General features: G+C 46.9%; 1 protein-coding gene across 1 annotated transcript in view; it reads left to right on the top strand.

Moving 5' to 3' along the window:
* The window catches only part of scn5lab (sodium channel, voltage gated, type V-like, alpha b), a 175,442-nt gene that overhangs the window by 99,460 nt on the left and 58,367 nt on the right, over positions 1 to 17,615 (top strand). The window contains exon 13 of the mRNA XM_078534703.1: positions 14,596 to 14,722. Coding sequence (XP_078390829.1) covers positions 14,596 to 14,722 — 127 coding nt within the window. The remainder of the gene's footprint in view (positions 1 to 14,595; positions 14,723 to 17,615) is intronic.

Here is a 17,615-nt window from a genome sequence, read left to right as displayed (position 1 = left end):
CCCAAATCTTTAAAATGAGAGAACGTAATTGAGCTTTTTAAGATTTTGCTCCGGGCACTATTGGGTGTGTTTTCCTTGCTGAACAGTAATTATGCTAAATATAATTCCCACACAAAGGTGAGCCTGGTGCTGATTCACTCTTTGTCAATGAGTGGGATAATGATCCGGTGAAGAATGCCATTGAACGTTTTACAGTGAAGCCTAATTGGCTGCCAGCCACCTGCAAACAAATCGGATTTGTCTGCAAATGTCTTGATTTCCTAATCCTCCCACACCCTAACGCTGCAGCGCAGTTTTCATGCTTCGGGGGAGAAGGGTTTGCTTTCAAATTCTGTTTGCGTGTAAGTAAATTGTTTGCCCTCAGTGTTTCCACTCCATACCTTTGGCTGCCAAAGCCAGCCATTTTCTCTGAGGGTTCAATGGTGCTCCTTCTTGAGTACAGGAACAGGGATGTCTTACTGCAGCTGTACAGGGCCTTGGTGAGACCACACCTGGAGTGTTATGTGCAGTTTTGGTCTCCTGACCTGAGAAAGGTTACGCTTGCCATAGAGGGAGTGCAGCAAAGGTTCACCAGGCTGATTCCTGGGATGGCGGGATTGCCGTATGAGGAGAGATTTGGTCGACTGGGCCATGTATTCACTAAAGTTTAGAAGAATGAGTGGGGATCCCATTGAAACCTATAAAATTCTGACCAGGGGTGGACAGACTGGATACAGGGATGACGTTTCCCCTGGCTGGGGGAGTCGAGAACATTGGATCACAATCTCAGGATACAGTGTAGACCATTCACGACTGAGATGAGGAGAAACTTCTTCACCCAAAGGGTGGTGAACCTGTGGAATTCTCCACCCACAGGGGGCTGTGGAGGCCAAGACACCGAATATATTTAAGAAGGAAATAGATAGATTTCTAGACTCTAAAGGCATCAAGGGGTATGGAGAGAGAAAGAGAGGATGACGTTGAGATAGAGGATCAGCCATGATTATATTGAATGGTGGAGCAGGCTCGAAGGGCCGAATGGCCTACTCCTGCTCTTATTTTCCTACATTTCGATGTTTCTCCTGGTCATTGACCATCAAGAGGAAGTAAGAGATAGCCCAGGTAAGAGACTGCTCAGTTCTATCATTCCAAGGCCTCAGCAAAATTGCTGAAGCTTTCACCTACTGGTTTATGCTAGAGATGGTGAAATGGGCAGACACATGGCAAATGCAGTTTAACGCAGATAAGGTCAAAGCCATGCATTTTGGTAGGAAGAATGAGGAGAGGCAATCTAAACCAAGTGGTAAAAATTTAAAGGGGATTGAGGGAAGGAGAGACCTGGAGGTGTACGCTCACAAATCTTTGAAAGAAACAGGACAAATTGAGAAAGCTGTTTAAAAAAAACATACGGAAACCTTGTCTTTATAAAGAGGGGGTATAAAAGAATCAAGTGCAAAAGAAAGGAAATTAAGCTAAGCCTTTATAAAGCACCAGTTAGGCCCCAGTTGGAGTTATTGTGTTTAATAAGGCGTTTCCTTATTTTCAATTCCTCCAGTCCTACAACCTCCCAAGATCTCTGTGCTCCTCCAGGTCTGGTCTCTTGCACATCCCCCAATTTCCATTGCTATACCATTGGCAGCCGTGCCTTCAGCTCCCTGGGCCCTAAGCTTTGGAATTTCCTCCCTAAACCTTTCCACCTCTCGACCTCTCTCTTTTTGTTTAAGACACTTCTTAAAACCTGCCTTTCGACCAAGCTATTAGTCACCTGTCCTAATGTCCCTAACATCTCCTCTTCCGTGTCAAATTTTGTTTGAAAATGTTTCTGTGAAGCACCTTGGGATATTTTACTAGGTTAAAGGTGCTATATGAATATAAGTTTTTGTTGTTGTTAGACTGGACAATATGTTCAAACAAGAAGGAGAAAATGATCAGTGACCGTCCACACTGTCAGCAAGGGTAACATGAGAAGCACACCCCATAACAGCCTCTTACAGTGACTGATGCAGGGGACAGGTCAAAGACCACCTTAAACTTTCACTTCCTCCACCACCGACGCACAATGGCAGCAGTGTGCACCATCTACAAGGCGCACTGCAGCAACTTACCAAGGCTCCTTCGACAGCACCTTCCAAACCTGTGACCTCCAACACTTAGAAGGGGCAAGGGCAACAGACACATGGGAACACCACCGCCTGGAAGTTCCCCTCCAAGCCACACACCATCCTGACCCTGAACTATATCTCTGTCCCTTCACTCTCGCTGGGTCAAACTCTCTCCAAAACAGCAGTGTGCGAACACCTTCACTGCACAGACTGCAGTGGCTCAAGAAGGCGGCTCACCACTGCCTTCTCAAGGGCAGTTAGGGATGGGCAATAAATGCTGGCCTAGACAGCAACGCCCAAATCCCATAATAATAATAAAACACGTGTTGTGCCTGGGTCTGCCAGAGGGGCTACGGTGACATGACACAAACAACAGAGCTTCACACAGCCGATAAAGGGAAAAAATTGCAGGTGCGGAGTTTCTGTAGTGAGTTACCAGAATATTGATTGCACTGTACCTGAATTGCACCAATTACCTTCTCAGCCTGACTGAAAACTTTGAATTGGTACAAGAGGCTGATGTGTACTTGTTCATTTTCTACCAAGCGATGAAGCACAAGTGTGATTACAGCAAGGGTTTAATGTAAGAACCCCAAGGTGTTACCATGGCAATTGCATCAGAGGTGATCACTCTGTGGCTCTGCCCAGATACTTACAGTGAAGACATATCGAGACTGACACAATCTACAAAACTTAAAAGGCTTTCCTGACGATTAGATGTTTCTTAAGGCAATGGAGCAGTGCAAAATGTTTTGCTAGCGTTATATTTCCAATATTCTCACATAGTCCTAAACTTGGTCAGCCTCTTTGTAAGAATTCTTTCTGTTGCCTGCTATAACGCTCTGATGGTCATTTTGTTCTCCGCAATATTTGTTCACTCACACGGTCAAGATTGCTTGTACACAAGGCCGGATTTGCAGTGATAAAAACCTTTCAGGTTGTTAATCAAGGTACACTGACCCTCCCATTGTATAAGCCTCAATTGTGTTAACCAGCCTTTTATGTGGTGACTTGTTAAATGCTTTCTTCAAACCCTTATAGACAACATCACCTCCGTGCCCCTTCATCAAGCTTCTCTGTCACTTCATCAAAAAGTTCAATTAGATTGGTCAAGCACGATCTGCTTTTTACAAATCCATGCCAGCTATCCTTAATTAACTCGAACCTCTCCCAAGTTCCTGTTGACTTCTTCCCTGATTTCTGAAATCTTACCCTCTGTTGACATTAAGCCAACTGAGCTGCAGTTGCTCGGACTGTCCTTACACACTTTCTTGAACAACGATTTGCTATTGCCACCCCCACTCCCTTGAGCAGCCTGGGATGCAAGTCACCCGAATCAGGTGACTCAGCCACGCTAAGAGTAGCCAACTTTTCCAGTACCTCCCCCCCACCCCTCTCCATTTTCACTGCTCTCTCCTTTTCTACTCCGTTTTTGTCAAGTTCCACTTCCTTAGTAAACACCGATACGGAGAACTCATGAAGTATCCTGGCCTTGCACTGCACCTCGAAACATGTCTCACTCTCTCTGTCCCTAATAGAACCCACTCTATCATTACTATTCATATGTTGGTAGGAGATTTTTGGGTTCTCTTTTATGTTGACTGCCACCCTATTCTTATATTCTCTCTTTTCCAGTCTTATTTTCCTCTTAACTCCCCCCTCTCAACCTGTGGTATTTGACTTGGTTCTCACTTGAAGAATTCACCGGACATGCATCATACACCCTCCATTTTTGTTGCATTATAATCTCCAGCTCCCTCATCACCCGAGGAGCCAAAGTTTTGTTCTCCCTCCTTCCGTCCATGTTGGAATGTACCTACCCTGTGCCTGAAGTATGTCTTCCATAAGGAGCATGCATTGCACCTTTAAAGGTTTTCCTGTCAGTCTTTGGTTCCATTTTACCTTGGCTAGATCCCTTCTCACCCCATTGAAATTAGCCATCTTCCAATTCTAACGTTCCACTCGAGATTGTTCCTCACTGCTCCGCGTGACTGATCTAAAGTTTATGACACAAAAATTTGACACTAAGTCATGTATCAGATATTAGGACAACCTCGTCAATGAGGTAGGTTTTAAGGAGCATCTTAAAGGAAGAGAAAGAGGCTGAGAGGTGTAGGGAGGGAATTCCAGAGCTGAGGGCCTAGGCAACTGAAGGCACGGCCACCAATAGTGGAGTGATAGAAATCGGGCCCGATTTGGAAGAGCGCAGAATTCTTGAAGGACGGCAGGAGATTACAGAAATGGGAGGGATGAGACCATGGAAGGATTTGAAGTTAAGGATGAGAATTTTAAAATCGAGGCACTGCTGGACCGGAAACCAATGTAAGTCAGCGAGCTTAAAGGTGATGACTGAATGAGATTTGGAGCAAGTTAAAATAGGGGCAGCAGAGTTTATGATGAGGTCAAGTTAATGGAGGGTAGAATGTGGGAGATGGGCCACAAGGGCAAGTTAAGTCTAGATGTGACAAAGGCATGGAAATAAATTCAGCAGCAAATGAACTGAGACAGGGGTAGTAATTGACGCACTTCTTGCCTGTTTGACCAATGAAACCATTATATCCTCTTATGCATTAAGTCTGCAAACACACCTACACAAACACATATTTACTATACACACAGACACAACCACAATCACACACAGACACACAATGAATGTCATCATTATATTTACAAAGACTCACACATGTGGAAACCACAAGAAAAATACACTCACACAGATAATCAGAGACAGGAAATACACAGACACGTGGTCACAATAATGCACAGGTCACATGCAGACACACAATGTCAGAAACAGGACAACACAAAAACCCCTAAGTTACAAAGATGCAGACAGAATGAGACACAGATGCACAATTTCAGCCCTCAGAGACTCCACCTAGCCCTCTCAACATCCTGACGCGTGGGAAAGACCAACCACAAACCCAGCAGCAGGAGAATGCGGAGTTTCTCCCTGACTCCCGGGCTAACCAGCAGTCCTCGGATATAAAACTGACATTACACGCGACGTTGTTCACTCCTGGCCTGTTCTGTTCTGTTCCGAGGCCTTGGCAACCCCACTAGCCATTGCATTCCATAGAGCATTTAATCATCTGCGCCTGTACATAACAAAGAGAAGATCCAGCCACCCATTTGTTCTCTCCTTTCTAGAATACCAACCACTACCGTCTTTCATTACAGCACCTGACCGTTCCCTAAATATGTCCCCGACTGCCTCTTCAATCAGCTGTCATAGCAACAAGCTCCAGCTGCTGATTGCCCCTCTCTGTAACAAAATACTTCCTGATGTCTGCCCAGAATTTGATCTGCACAACTTTTTCCTCAGTAAATCCCACTTGGAGCCACATATTTATCCAATTGTGTTTTAAAGTATTTAATTGACGGAGCGCGAACTGCCTTTGATTACAGTCTATTTCAGTTCTCCCTCGCCACCGTGGAGAAAAATGCCCTCGCTATTGCTAGCCTCCGCATGAGGGAAGATTACTGTTCCTGTTAAATAATCACACCCAGAAGGAAAAATACAGTTCGGACCAGTACTCTTATTTCCCAGTTTTTACTGGTGTTCCATTTTAAGGTATACAAGACCAGTTCAGACCAGTACTCTTATTTCCCAGTTTTACTGCTGTTCCATTTTAAGGTATACAAGACCAGTTCGGACCAGTACTCTTATTTCTCAGTTTTACTGCTGTTCCATTTTAAGGTATACAAGACCAGTTCGGACCATTATTCTTATTTCCCAGTTTTTACTGGTGTTCCATTTTAATGTACACAAGACCAGTTCAGACCAGTACACTTATTTCCCAGTTTTTACTGGTGTTCCATTTTAAGGTATACAAGACCAGTTCGGACCAGTATTCTTATATCCCAGCTTTTACTGATTTTTCCTTCTGGGCAGCATTAATGCCTCTCAGCCTTCCATAGCTGACCTTCTATTGTGCTTTCCATCCCGTTAAAGTGTTTCAATCCTTGGAAACGACAGTATCCATAGCAGATATAGAGCTCCTGATATAGAGGAGTATCTTAGAAACGTTCACAAAGGGAAGAGGTAACTGCTGAGGAGAATAAGGGGGAAGTGCAAGGGGATTACTGGGGGTGTGGGAGAATGTAGAGTCAGAAATATGGGAGTTCTGAAAGCAAAGAGCTTTTAGGAGGGCACATGGACCATAAGAAGTGAAGGAAGGTGTTGCAAAGGGAGTGGGGAACTTGCATTAATTCCTCACGGGGTGCATTTTGAGTAATTTGCCTGAGGAATGTTGTTCAGGTAGATTGGAGTGTTTCTAAAATAAAGGTGGCATTTTCGAAACCTGGGCAGTGGACTGTAGGACCTGGGGCCACATTTTGCCAGCTGTAGCCAATTAAATGGTGGCTGATGGGGTTGTTAAGGACAGCAGCCATCCCCAAGAGCTGCTGGCCAATCAGGGAGCCAGCAGCTCACCAGCCTCAGCAGCGCCACCGGCAGCAGTGGCCAATGCTGGGACTGCACCTTGAGGAGGAGGGTGCATTGACGGCCATGCACCTTCACACCAGGTAAAAGAGGTCTGGGGGCACCTGGACCAGGCAGGCAGGCCCCAGCGAGGGGACGGGTCTGGTGCCGATGGCAGGTGCCTTTGCCAGAGATTGCCCAAAAAGGAGGATCCCAGTTCCAGAGTCCACTGAGAGACCCCCAGGGTTTACCTGGCTGTCTCCCCACATGGTGACGGGCGCATTAACCGCTGGTAGAGTGCCAGCAGAGGCAGGAAAGGCCTTTAATTGGCCACTTAAGCGGCTCAATTGGCCTCCAGACAAGTGGGCTGTCTGCTACCTTTCCCGCCACTGGCAAAATACGTGATGGCAGGCAGCTAACGGGCACACCATCCGCCGCCTTCCTTCGATATTTCGGCAGCCTTTCTGCCTCCCAGACCATCGCCAACGGCCCCAGGAAATCCTGACCAGAGAGCACGAAAGCCACTAGCTCAGCCCCAGATGGAGCACTGTATCCAATTCTGGGTGGCCCACTTTAGAAAGGATGTGAAGGCTTTGGAGAGGGTTCAGAAGACTTTCATTAGCACAGCCCCCGGGATGAGGAATTAGGCGGATCAACTGGAGAAGCTGGTGTTGTTCCTCTTAGAGCAGGGAAGGCTAAGAGGAGAATTGAGGCCATTGATAGCAGAGCCTTCAGCTGTTCCAGTCATTCTCTCTGTAATTCTCCTCTCCTCTAACCCGGCCCACCCCCACCGCTCCAATTCCCTTCTCACCTTCAAAAGGCATATTTGTTTTTAGAAAACAAGCATTTTGTTACCTCTCATGAGGCTTTTGCATGGTTTGTTTAACATTTCTTTACCCCTTTTAATCCATGCTGTTTATTCTAACTCCAGTAAAATGACTTGGGATTAAAGGGGCTATGGTCAGTACAAGGGGAAGTATCACTTGTTAATCAGTTGGTAGCACACTTGCCTTCAAGACATAAGGTCGTGGCTTCAAGTCCCATTCCAAAGATCAGAGCAGAAAATCTAGGCTGACACTCACAGTGCAGTACTGAGGGAGTGCTGTACAGCTGGAGGTGCCATCTTGCGGGTGAGATGTTAAATCAACGTCCCTATTGCTCTCTCAGGCCGCCATAAAAGATCCCATGGCACTATTTTGAAGAAGAGCAGGGTAATAATCCCCCATGTCCTGACCAATTATTTAGCCCTCAATCAACATCATTGAAGAGAACACATTGTCTGGTCACTATCACAGGGCTATCTGTGGGAGCTTGCTGAGCACTAAGTGGTTGAAAGGCAACATGGAGGGTGAGAAACTCAGGTTGGGGTTCAACATGAGGCGGAGTTCACCAAATTTACAATGACTTTGTTTTTATCTAGCATCTTTAATATAGTAAAACCTCCCAAGGCACTTCACAGGAGTGTTATCAAACAGGAATGCCCCTTTAGGGAAGGAAATCTGCCATCCTTACCTGGTCTGGCCTACATGTGACTCCAGACCCACAGCAATGTGGTTGACTCCGAGCTGCCCTCTGAAATGACCTAGCAAGCCACTCAGTTCAAGGGCAATTAGGGATGGGAAACAGGTGCTGGCCCTACCAGCGATGCCCACAGACCAAGAACAAGTATTAAAAAAGAACATTGTTACAAAGTCACATAAGGAGATTTTAAGACATGTGGGTTTTAAGGAACATCTTAAAGAAGAGGTGGAGAGGTTTAAGGAGGTAATTCTAGAGCTCATGGTCCAGGCAGCTGAAGACTTGGCCACCAAAGGGTCGGAGCTGGTGAAATAGAGACCTCGGAGTGCTGCAGGGCTGGAGGGGGAGGGGCGAGGCAATAGACAGATTCGAATACAAGGATAAGCATTTTAAAATTCAGGCATTGCCGATTTGAGAGCACAGAGGTGAACGAGGATTAGTCTGAATTAGCATACAGGTAGCAGAGCTTTGGATGATCTCAGGTTTTTTGAAGGACGCAAGGTGGGAGGACAAGAGGGCATCGGAACAGTTGGGTTAGTCTTAGCCCAAAAGGGAAGTCGGGAGCATTGAGGGAGTGGGGCTGGGGGAGGAGGTGGGGAGGGAGAAGTTTGATCCACGTGGAGGCCAGAGAGATGTAGGTGTCGACAAGAGCCAGGGAAAGTGATTGGGGCATTTGCCGCTTCAGAGCTGAAGGGAATATCGACTCCTCCAGGACTTGACGTTGGAAAGGCAGTCAGCAAAGCACATGGTCTCTCATATGATAGACAAGTGGCAAAATCCATTGTCCATGTTGCCTCCAATCAGCACTTTCCTGTAAATAGAATCAACTGAAGAAGATGAGGAGAGGGGTTAAGGGTTAATCAGTTCTGAAAGACTCTAATCACTGCACTTCTGTTCCTATTGTCCACTCATTAGGCTGTCACATCCTCAACACGCACTAATCTATTCTCCCATTCCATTAACAAATGAGATGTTGAATGTTGTCAGTAATTGATTATCTCGTTCACCCCCTTTTGGTCTGAATGGAATCCTGGCCGTTTAAGGGGAAGGGCCCCCTTCAGTGATAAGAAAGAAAGATAGACTTGCATTTATCTAGCGCCTTTCACAACGTCAAGACAACCCAAAGTTTTTATAGCCAATTAAAAAATAATCTTCCATTTGGATAGAGCCTTTCATGACCACAGGACATCTCAAAATGCTTTACAGCAGCCAATGAAGTACTTTTAAAGGGCTTCACTGCTGTAATGGAGAAGCCATTTAGCACAGAGCTTACTCCCACAAACAGCAATGTGATAATGACCAGATAATCTGGGTTTTTTTTTAGTGATGTTGGCTGAGGGTTAACTACTGGACAGAACACCAGTGAGAACTCCCCTGCTCTTCTTCAAGGTAGTGTCGGGAATCCTGAACATGTGGCTGAAGGGCAGATGGGCCTGTGGTTTAGAGGTCTCGAGACCTCTGTATTCCACTGGAGCGGCAGACTCCAATTTTGTGCTCAAGTCACTCAAGTAGGACTTAAGCTCACAGCCACGTGACTCAGAGGCAGGACACTACTAACTGAGCCACGGCTGACACAAACCTATCCCTGTTTTAGTGTCCGAGACAACTAGGGAATAAGTTGCCCGAAGGAGTGCAAAATGGATGGCGAAATCCCTGCCATTCCAACATGGGAAATGATGTCTGAGCCCAACACCTGTGGGCCCACTTTGGTTGAGGGCAAAAGAAGGAAAGACTTACATTCGTACCACACCCCTCGTGACCTGAAGACATCCCTAAGGGCTTGACGGTCAATGAGGTACTTCTTAAAGTGTAGCCACAGTGGTGATGTGGGGAAATACGGCAGCCAGTTCGCGCACAGCAAGGTCCCACAAGCAACAGCAACTCTTCTTTTCAGTAAAGTTGGCTGAGAGGTAAATAACAGGGACACTGAGGAGTCCTGTACTTCATCCAAATAGTGACATGGGATCTTCTGTTTCCACCCGAGAAGGCAGTGTGGGCCTCGGTTTAGACATCCCATCAGAAAGGCAACATCTCAACACTTCACTGTGTATTTTTTATTCATTGATAGGATGTGGGTGTCGCTGGCTGGGCCAGCATTTATTGCCCATCCCTAATTGCCCTGGAGAAGGTGGTGGTGAGCCACCTTCCTGAACCACTGTAGCCCATGTGGTGTAGGTACACCCACAGCATTATTAGGGATTTTGACCCAGTGACAGTGAAGGAATGGTGATATATTTCCAAGTCAGGACGGTGAGGAACTTGGAGGGGAACTTTCAGGTGGTGCTGTTCCCATCTATCTGCTGCCCTTGTCCTTCGAGGTGGTAGTGGTCGTGGGTTTGGAAGGTGCTGTATAAGGAGCCTTGACGAATTCCTGCAGTGCATCTTGTAGATGTTACACACTGCTGCTACTGTGCATCAGTGGTAGGGGGAATGAATGTTTAAGATGGTGGATGGGATGCCAATCAAGTGGGCTGCTGTGTCCTGGATGGTGTCAAGCTTCTTGAGTGTTGTTGGAGCTGCACTCATCCAGGCAAGTGGGAAGTATTCCACCACACTCCTGACTTGTGTCAGTCTGGAATTTTGGCTCAAGTCTCCTGGTGTGGGACCTACTAACTGAACCACGACTGGCTTTGGGCATTTTAATACCTGTGCAGTGACCTGGACTCTAATCCCCAAAATACCAACCACAGCTGGCACATTTTTGGCGAACTATTTTTCTGAAAGGATGTATTCCCTCCGGGGCTCTGTCCCCACATCAATTTGCTGATAAACCACAGCTACCCTCAAGAACTCCCACCATTGATTTTCTGTCCCTCACAGAGACCTCTAATAACCCAGCCCTACAAAACTGAAGGAGATTCCCATATCATTCTCGATTTACCGAGCCCGTTTCCTCCTTAGAAACAGTATACTCAATGGATTGTGATTTTTGCGAGCATAGGGGTCCATCCAGCTCTTGTTGGAGCTAATTTCTCCAGCTCTGAACAGGGTAGATCGCTCTTGGAGTGTTCTGTGCCTTCGAAAGGTCATTATTGCTTTGGAAAGGAGTGAAATCAATATTTCCAGCACTGAGCACGTTGAGTTTATACAGAGAAACCCTGAAGAATCGAAATGGGGAAATAAAGTTGAAAGGGTGATGGGACATGATCCAGATCTTTCGATTGTAGAGCATGGTAATCTATGAGGAGGACAGTGTAGAACTTCAAAATGACATAGACAAGTTGGTGGAGTGGGCAGATAGGTGGCAGCTGAAGTTTAATGCAGGAAGGCGTAAGGTGCTTCGTTTTGGTAGGAAGAACATGGAGAGACAATATAAAATAAGGGGTACAACTCTGAAGAGTGCACAAGAGCAGAGGGACCTGGGTGTATATGTGCATAAGTGTATATGTGCCTAAGTCAGTAAAGGTGGCAGGACAGGTGGAGAGAGCAGTCAATAAAGTGTACAGTATCCTGGGCTTTATTAATAGGGGCACAGAGCACAGGAACAAAGAGGTTATGCTCAACTTTTGTATTGGACAAGACAGCTGCTCTCCCCATTGTAGCACCAGGTTGTGAAGGGCACAGCAGATGACGATGATGTGTGACGCACTCTATGGACTGTATTGCAGGGCTCCACCTGACAGGTCCAGACACCAGAACCACATCTTCAGCATCCCGATGGTCTGCTCCACCAAAGCGTGAGACGCATCAAGGCTGCTCTGTTAGTTTGAACCATGGGGGAGACTGGTCCAAGCCGGGATGATGACATTGCAAGGAGCTGTGAGCTGCTCCATTTCCAGCTTTAGCAAGCACATTGTACAATGTGCACAGTTGTCCAATTGTTCTACAGTCCATTAAAACGTTCATTAGTTTGCAGTCTGTGCTCGAGCAGTGAAAAGCTCTGGAGCATTTGATGGAACTTTCATGCCTCTGAGTTGCTTGAGTGAGGCAGATAAGCCAGAGGCCCGACTCCAAGCACGTTAATGTAGCTGTGTCTGAACTGTCTCAGCTGTGGAGGAATGGTCACTTCATACAAGGTTTCCCTAATGCATGGCAGCTTCCCTCCCCCCCCACCTCCCGCACGTGCTTGTGCAGTACCATCAACCACAGCGCAGCCCTTACCCCACCCCCCAACTCACCTCAACCGCAGCGCAGCCCTTGTCCCACCCCCCATCTCACATCAACCACAGCGCAGCCCTTGTCTCACCCCCCATCTCACATCAACCACAGCGCAGCCCTTGTCCCACCCCCACACTGTCAGCCAGCTGGGGAAATGCGACTTGCCTGCGCCCTTGCCTGAATGAACGGCGCCTCAGCCTTGAGGTCCAACATGTGACCCTCGCAACCGCTGCGCAGCATTACCGTGCGCTCACCCCCGAGCTCCCCCCGGACTGCAGCTCACCAGGTGCACACCTTACAAATGCTGTTGTGAAACACGTCGGCTTGATTGCTCCAATGATCCAGCATTGGGTGGGTGGGGGGCTGGGTGGGGTGATTCCAGTGAGCTGGGCTTATATATATTACAATGAGGTTCCCAACGTGCCGGCCATTGACGGATGGAGTGGGCGATCGCAAACTGGTTCACAATGTCGTGAAACCAATTTTTGGCCTTGCCGCCATATTGTCCACTCACACCCGCCATGACGCCCGACACCAGGCATGGAAAATTCCACCCATCGACTACGTTCACCAGACATATTAATCAGTTGCACAGGTTCCACATGAGGTGCTTTCAGAATATCATGGGCCTCGAATGGGAGGACAAAGCGTCCAATACCGAGGCACCTCAAAGAGCAGAAACATCTGGAATTGAAGCACTCATGGTGGAGCCTGTCCAGCTCAGGTGGAATGGACATGTAGTATGTACGACTGACAATAAAACCCCTAAGGTGGTCATTAAATTAAATTTGGACACCACCTGTGAGGTAGGCTGAGATTAAGGCCCTTATGGTGAACATCAGAAAGTGTGGCATGTCCACCACAGACTGGGGGAAAAACGAACAGGAATGAACTGCCTGGGGAGCCATCTCAATTGGCGGTGTTTCCTTTTGAACAGCAAAGAATACCGGCAGCAAAGGGCAAAAGGCAAGCTAGAAAGGCTGGGTTGCCCCTACAAAATCAGGCAATTCACCCTTGCCTATGCTGTAGAAAGCCACTCACTCTGCAGACTGGCCTCACAGCCACATTAGAACGCAAAACAGACCATTCTACGCAAGAAATAGCCATTGTCAATAAGGCAGGAAAACCGACAATGAATTGTCCTTGAGTGGCCTTCCTGAACCACTGCAGTTCATATAGTGCCGGTAAACCCTCAGCACTGTTAGCGGGAGAGCTTCAGGAGTTTGTCCCAGTGACGATGAAGAAACAATGATAAATGTCCAAGGCAGGGTGGTGTATTACTTGGAGGGGAACTTGCAGATGCTGGTGCTGGCATGTGCCTGCTGCCCTTGTCTTTCAAGGTGGTGGAGGTTGTAGGTTTGGGTGGTGCTGCTAAAGAAGCCTTGGCCAGCTGCTGCAGTTAGCTTGTAGGAAAAGCCTTGCTAAAGTGTGCTGCCCATGTATCAGAGCACCTGACTTTGGCAGGCTGATGAAGAGTTGTCAGCTGTGGCTCAGTTGGTAGCACTCTAGTCTCAGAGCCAGAGTTTTTGGGTTTACGTTGCACTCTGAGCACTTGAACACAAAATCTAGGCTGATGCTCTAATGCAATATGAAGGGAGTGCTGCACTGTTGGAGGTGCCATCTTTCAAGCAAACTGAGGCCCTGTGAACCCTCTCAGGTTGACATAAGAAATCCCATGGTACTATTTTGAAGAAGCACAGGGGAGTTATCACCAGTGCCCTGGCCATTATTCACCCCTCAATCAGCAGCACTAAAAGCAGATTATCTGGTCACATTGTTGTTTTTGGGAGTTTGCTATGTACAAATTGGCTGCTGCATTTCCTACAATACAACAGGGACTAAACTTCAGAAACACATTGACTGTAAAGAGTTTCAGGATGTCCTAAGGCCATGGCAGACACTGTATAAGCGCAAGTCATATTTTTCTCTTTACATAGCCTATTCCTTGGCAGGTCCTTGTGCTCATCAGTTTGAAACCCTTCAAATGTCTGAACTACTTCCTCTTGCAGCTTGACCTTGGTAAAGACAGATGCAAAGTGTTCATTTAATACCCCAGCCATGCCACCTTTTACAACCATGGTTTCATGGCCATCGTCAGACTTTTAATTCCAGATTTTTATTGAATTCAAATGTCACCATCTGCTGTGGTGGGATTCGAACCCAGATCCCCAGACCCGGTTCTCTGGATTACTAGTCCAGTGACAATACGAAGAATGCCACCACCTCCCCATGCATCTCAATGCAAGCAAAACTTACCTGGAATTATACCACATAGTGCGTACAGCATAGGAACATCCCATTTGACCCGAAGGGTCTATGATAGTGTTACGTTCCATAATAAACAGGCTTGTTGATCAAAGTTCTCTCAGTGTTTCAGAAGAGTGTCCCAAAATGAGCCTTTAACTGAAAGGAGTATAGCTGAGTTCTTGTTGATGGATCCAGTTAGTGTGATATGTGCTTGTCTTCTCTCTTCAGAAGATGGATGACCTAACCAGTTGTTCTGAAGCGAGTACTGTGGACATGAAGAGCAAAGGGGATGACGACGAGCACATTTCAGAGCAAATGGAGGAGGCTGTGGAACCAGACGAATGCTTCACAGAAGGTAGGCGCCAACTCGGCCAAGGGAAGGGTACGGGATTGGTGAATGGATAAGTATCTTGTAAGCCCTGAATAGAATTCAGTTGGGATTCAGAAAAAAATCTTTGAGTAATGTTGCCAGTCAGGGCCTACATACCCTTAGGAATCCTTCGTATGGACGTTTTTAAGTATGTTAAAGACCCGGTGGCTACTGCCTGTGAGATGGAAGGCTACTGAGCTTCCATCAGAAGGTCATTGTGGGCCACCTCCAGCACCTCTGGGTTTTAATGGCCAGGCTACCTCACAGAACCATCTCGACACGGGCCAGGCGCTCTGGTCCAGCTGGATGTTTGGCATTAATAAGGACGCTGGCAGAGTGGCTGGCATGAAGTCCTCAGCACTTGTACGTCTTCAGGTGAACATAGGGTGCAGGATTGATGTAAGGCTTTGGGAGCCCCTGTTGAGGTTGGCAGCCCCCTAATGAAGGTTGACAGCTCCCTGAGCTTCCATGGCAGCAACATGAATGGTCATAGAAGCTGTCAGAGATGGCACAGACATGGTGGGCACCATTGTCACCTTCATGGAGCTGTCTATATTGGACTCTGTGAAAAACCCCAACATTCCTCCAATATGTCTGAGCCATTGTGCACAAAGTCGCTGGTACTTCACCTAGCATTTCCTCATGTTTGCCCTCATTGGTAGCTTGGGTCCTCGACAGTGGAGCTAGTGTAGGATCTCACCCTCTGACCAGCAGAAGCCTATGATATCCACTTGCCCCGGCCCTACATCCTGCGCAATGGCAGCCAGAGGTTCAATACATAACAACTCCTCCGCTGAAACATTAAAATGAGGCCCTGTCTCTGAGGTGGTTGTAAACAATTCCTTGGCACTATTTCAAAGCAGAACTGGACAATTTTCCTCAATGCCTTGACCAATATTTATCACTCTCAGCCAATAGCACTAAAATAGATTATCTGCTCCTTCATCTCATTTTGGAACGTTGCAGTGTATGAATTGGCTGTTGGTTCCCTGAATTACAATAATTCTTCAAAAGTATTGGCTGTAAAATGAATTCAGGCATCCTGAGGTCATTAAAGGTACTACATAAATGCAAGTTTTTTTTTAAATTTTCACTCCTCTAGCCTAGCCTTTTGTGGTACTAATGTCTGAACTGGTGCTTTCTGGGAGGAGATTTAGCGATGCTGAACCTTAGGAAAACTGGCTACATCTTTTTTCAAGTGGCAGAGGGATGTCCACAACAACAGAAAGGAAAAAAGGGGGACAAGTGTTAGCTGATGGTGTGAGGGGACAGAGAAGTAACCGTTGAACTGTAATTTGTAACCTAGAGCGAGATGGAAGTAAGAGGGGCACCAGAGGCTAAGATGTGAGGAAACCCTGCACAACGGTCTCCTCCAGCAATGCCTCCTGCCACGATTATGCTACTGCCCATACTGTGACGGCTAGCACGGTTTCCTCTTTAGGTGGGGAGAGGGTGTGCATCTGTATTTGGCCTCCTCCGCTGGCAGCCTCCTATCTCAAACTGTGTGCGCCTTTCTCCTGCCCACAAGCAAGGGGAGTGTGTGAGTGAGAGCCTTGGATGGCCAATGATACGACATCGAGCTCTTGTGTAACCCCTTCCTACATTCCGGTATAAACCCAGTGGCCCAAACAGCCGCCTTCTGTACCAACCAAGGATGTTGTGAAGGGGACATAGGGAGGTTGCAGACGGATATAGATAGGCTGAGCGAGTGGGTAAAAGATTTGGCAGATGGCACATAATGTGGGAAAACGTGAAGTTGTTCACTTTGGCAGGAAGAATAAAAAAGCGGAATGTTACATAAACGGAGAATGGCTGCAGAGTTCCGAGGTGCAGAGGGATCTGGGTGTTCTCTTGCATGAGGCACAAAAAGTTAGTATGTAGGTACAGCAAGTAATGAAGAAGGTTATTAGAATGCTATCCTTTATTACGAGAGGAATTGAACATAAAAGTAAGGATGTTATCCTTCAGTTATACAGGGCATTGGTGAGACCGCACCTCGAATACTGTGTGCAGTTTTGGTCTCCTTATTTAAGGAAGAATGTAAATGCATTGGAGGCAGTTCAGAGGAGATTTACTAGATTGATACCTGGAATGAGTGGGTTGTCTTATGAGGAAAGGTTGGACAGACTGGGCTTGTTTCCACTGGAGTTTAGAAGAGTGAGGGGTGATTTGTTCGAAGTAGGTAAGATTCTGAACGGTATTGACAAGGTGGATATCGAAAGGATGTTTCCTCCTGTGGGTGAGTCCAGAGCTAGGGGTCACTGTTTAAAAATAAGGGGTTGCCCTTTTAGGACAGAGATGAGGAGAATGTTTTTCTCTCAGAGGCTTGTGCAGCATTGAACTCTCTGCCTCAGAAGGTGGTGGAGGCGGGGTCACTGAATATTCTTAAGGCAGAGGTAGATAGATTCTTGTTAGGCAAAGGAATCAAAGGTTATCGGGGGTAGATGGGAATGTGGAATTCGAAACACAAACAGATCAGTCAGGAGGTGAGTTGTTCATTGCACAATTCCTAGCCTCTGACCTGCTCTTGTAGCCACAGTAGTGATATGGCTAATCCAGTTCAGTTTCTGGTCAATGGTAACACCCAAGGTGTTGATAGTGGGGGATTCAGCGATGGTAATGCCATTGAGTGTTAAAGGATGATGGTTAGAAATGATCATTGCCTGGCACTTGTGTGGTGTGAATGTTACTTGCCACTTGTCAGCCCAAGCCTGGACATTGTCCAGGCCTTGCAGCAGGAGAAAGCTCGTAGATGATGCTAAATCTCTCACAGCAGTTTGGTGCAAACAGTGCCAAAGTGACATTTGCTCACATGATTTTGTCAGGATGTGTCAGCCACTGAACACAGCATATTGCTGGAGGCAGCTGCTATGCCGAT

Source organism: Cetorhinus maximus, chromosome 3 (genome assembly GCF_964194155.1).
Source record: "Cetorhinus maximus chromosome 3, sCetMax3.hap1.1, whole genome shotgun sequence".
In the NCBI taxonomy this organism is placed as follows: Eukaryota; Metazoa; Chordata; class Chondrichthyes; order Lamniformes; family Cetorhinidae; genus Cetorhinus; species Cetorhinus maximus.
This window is presented reverse-complemented; position numbering and strand designations above follow the sequence as displayed.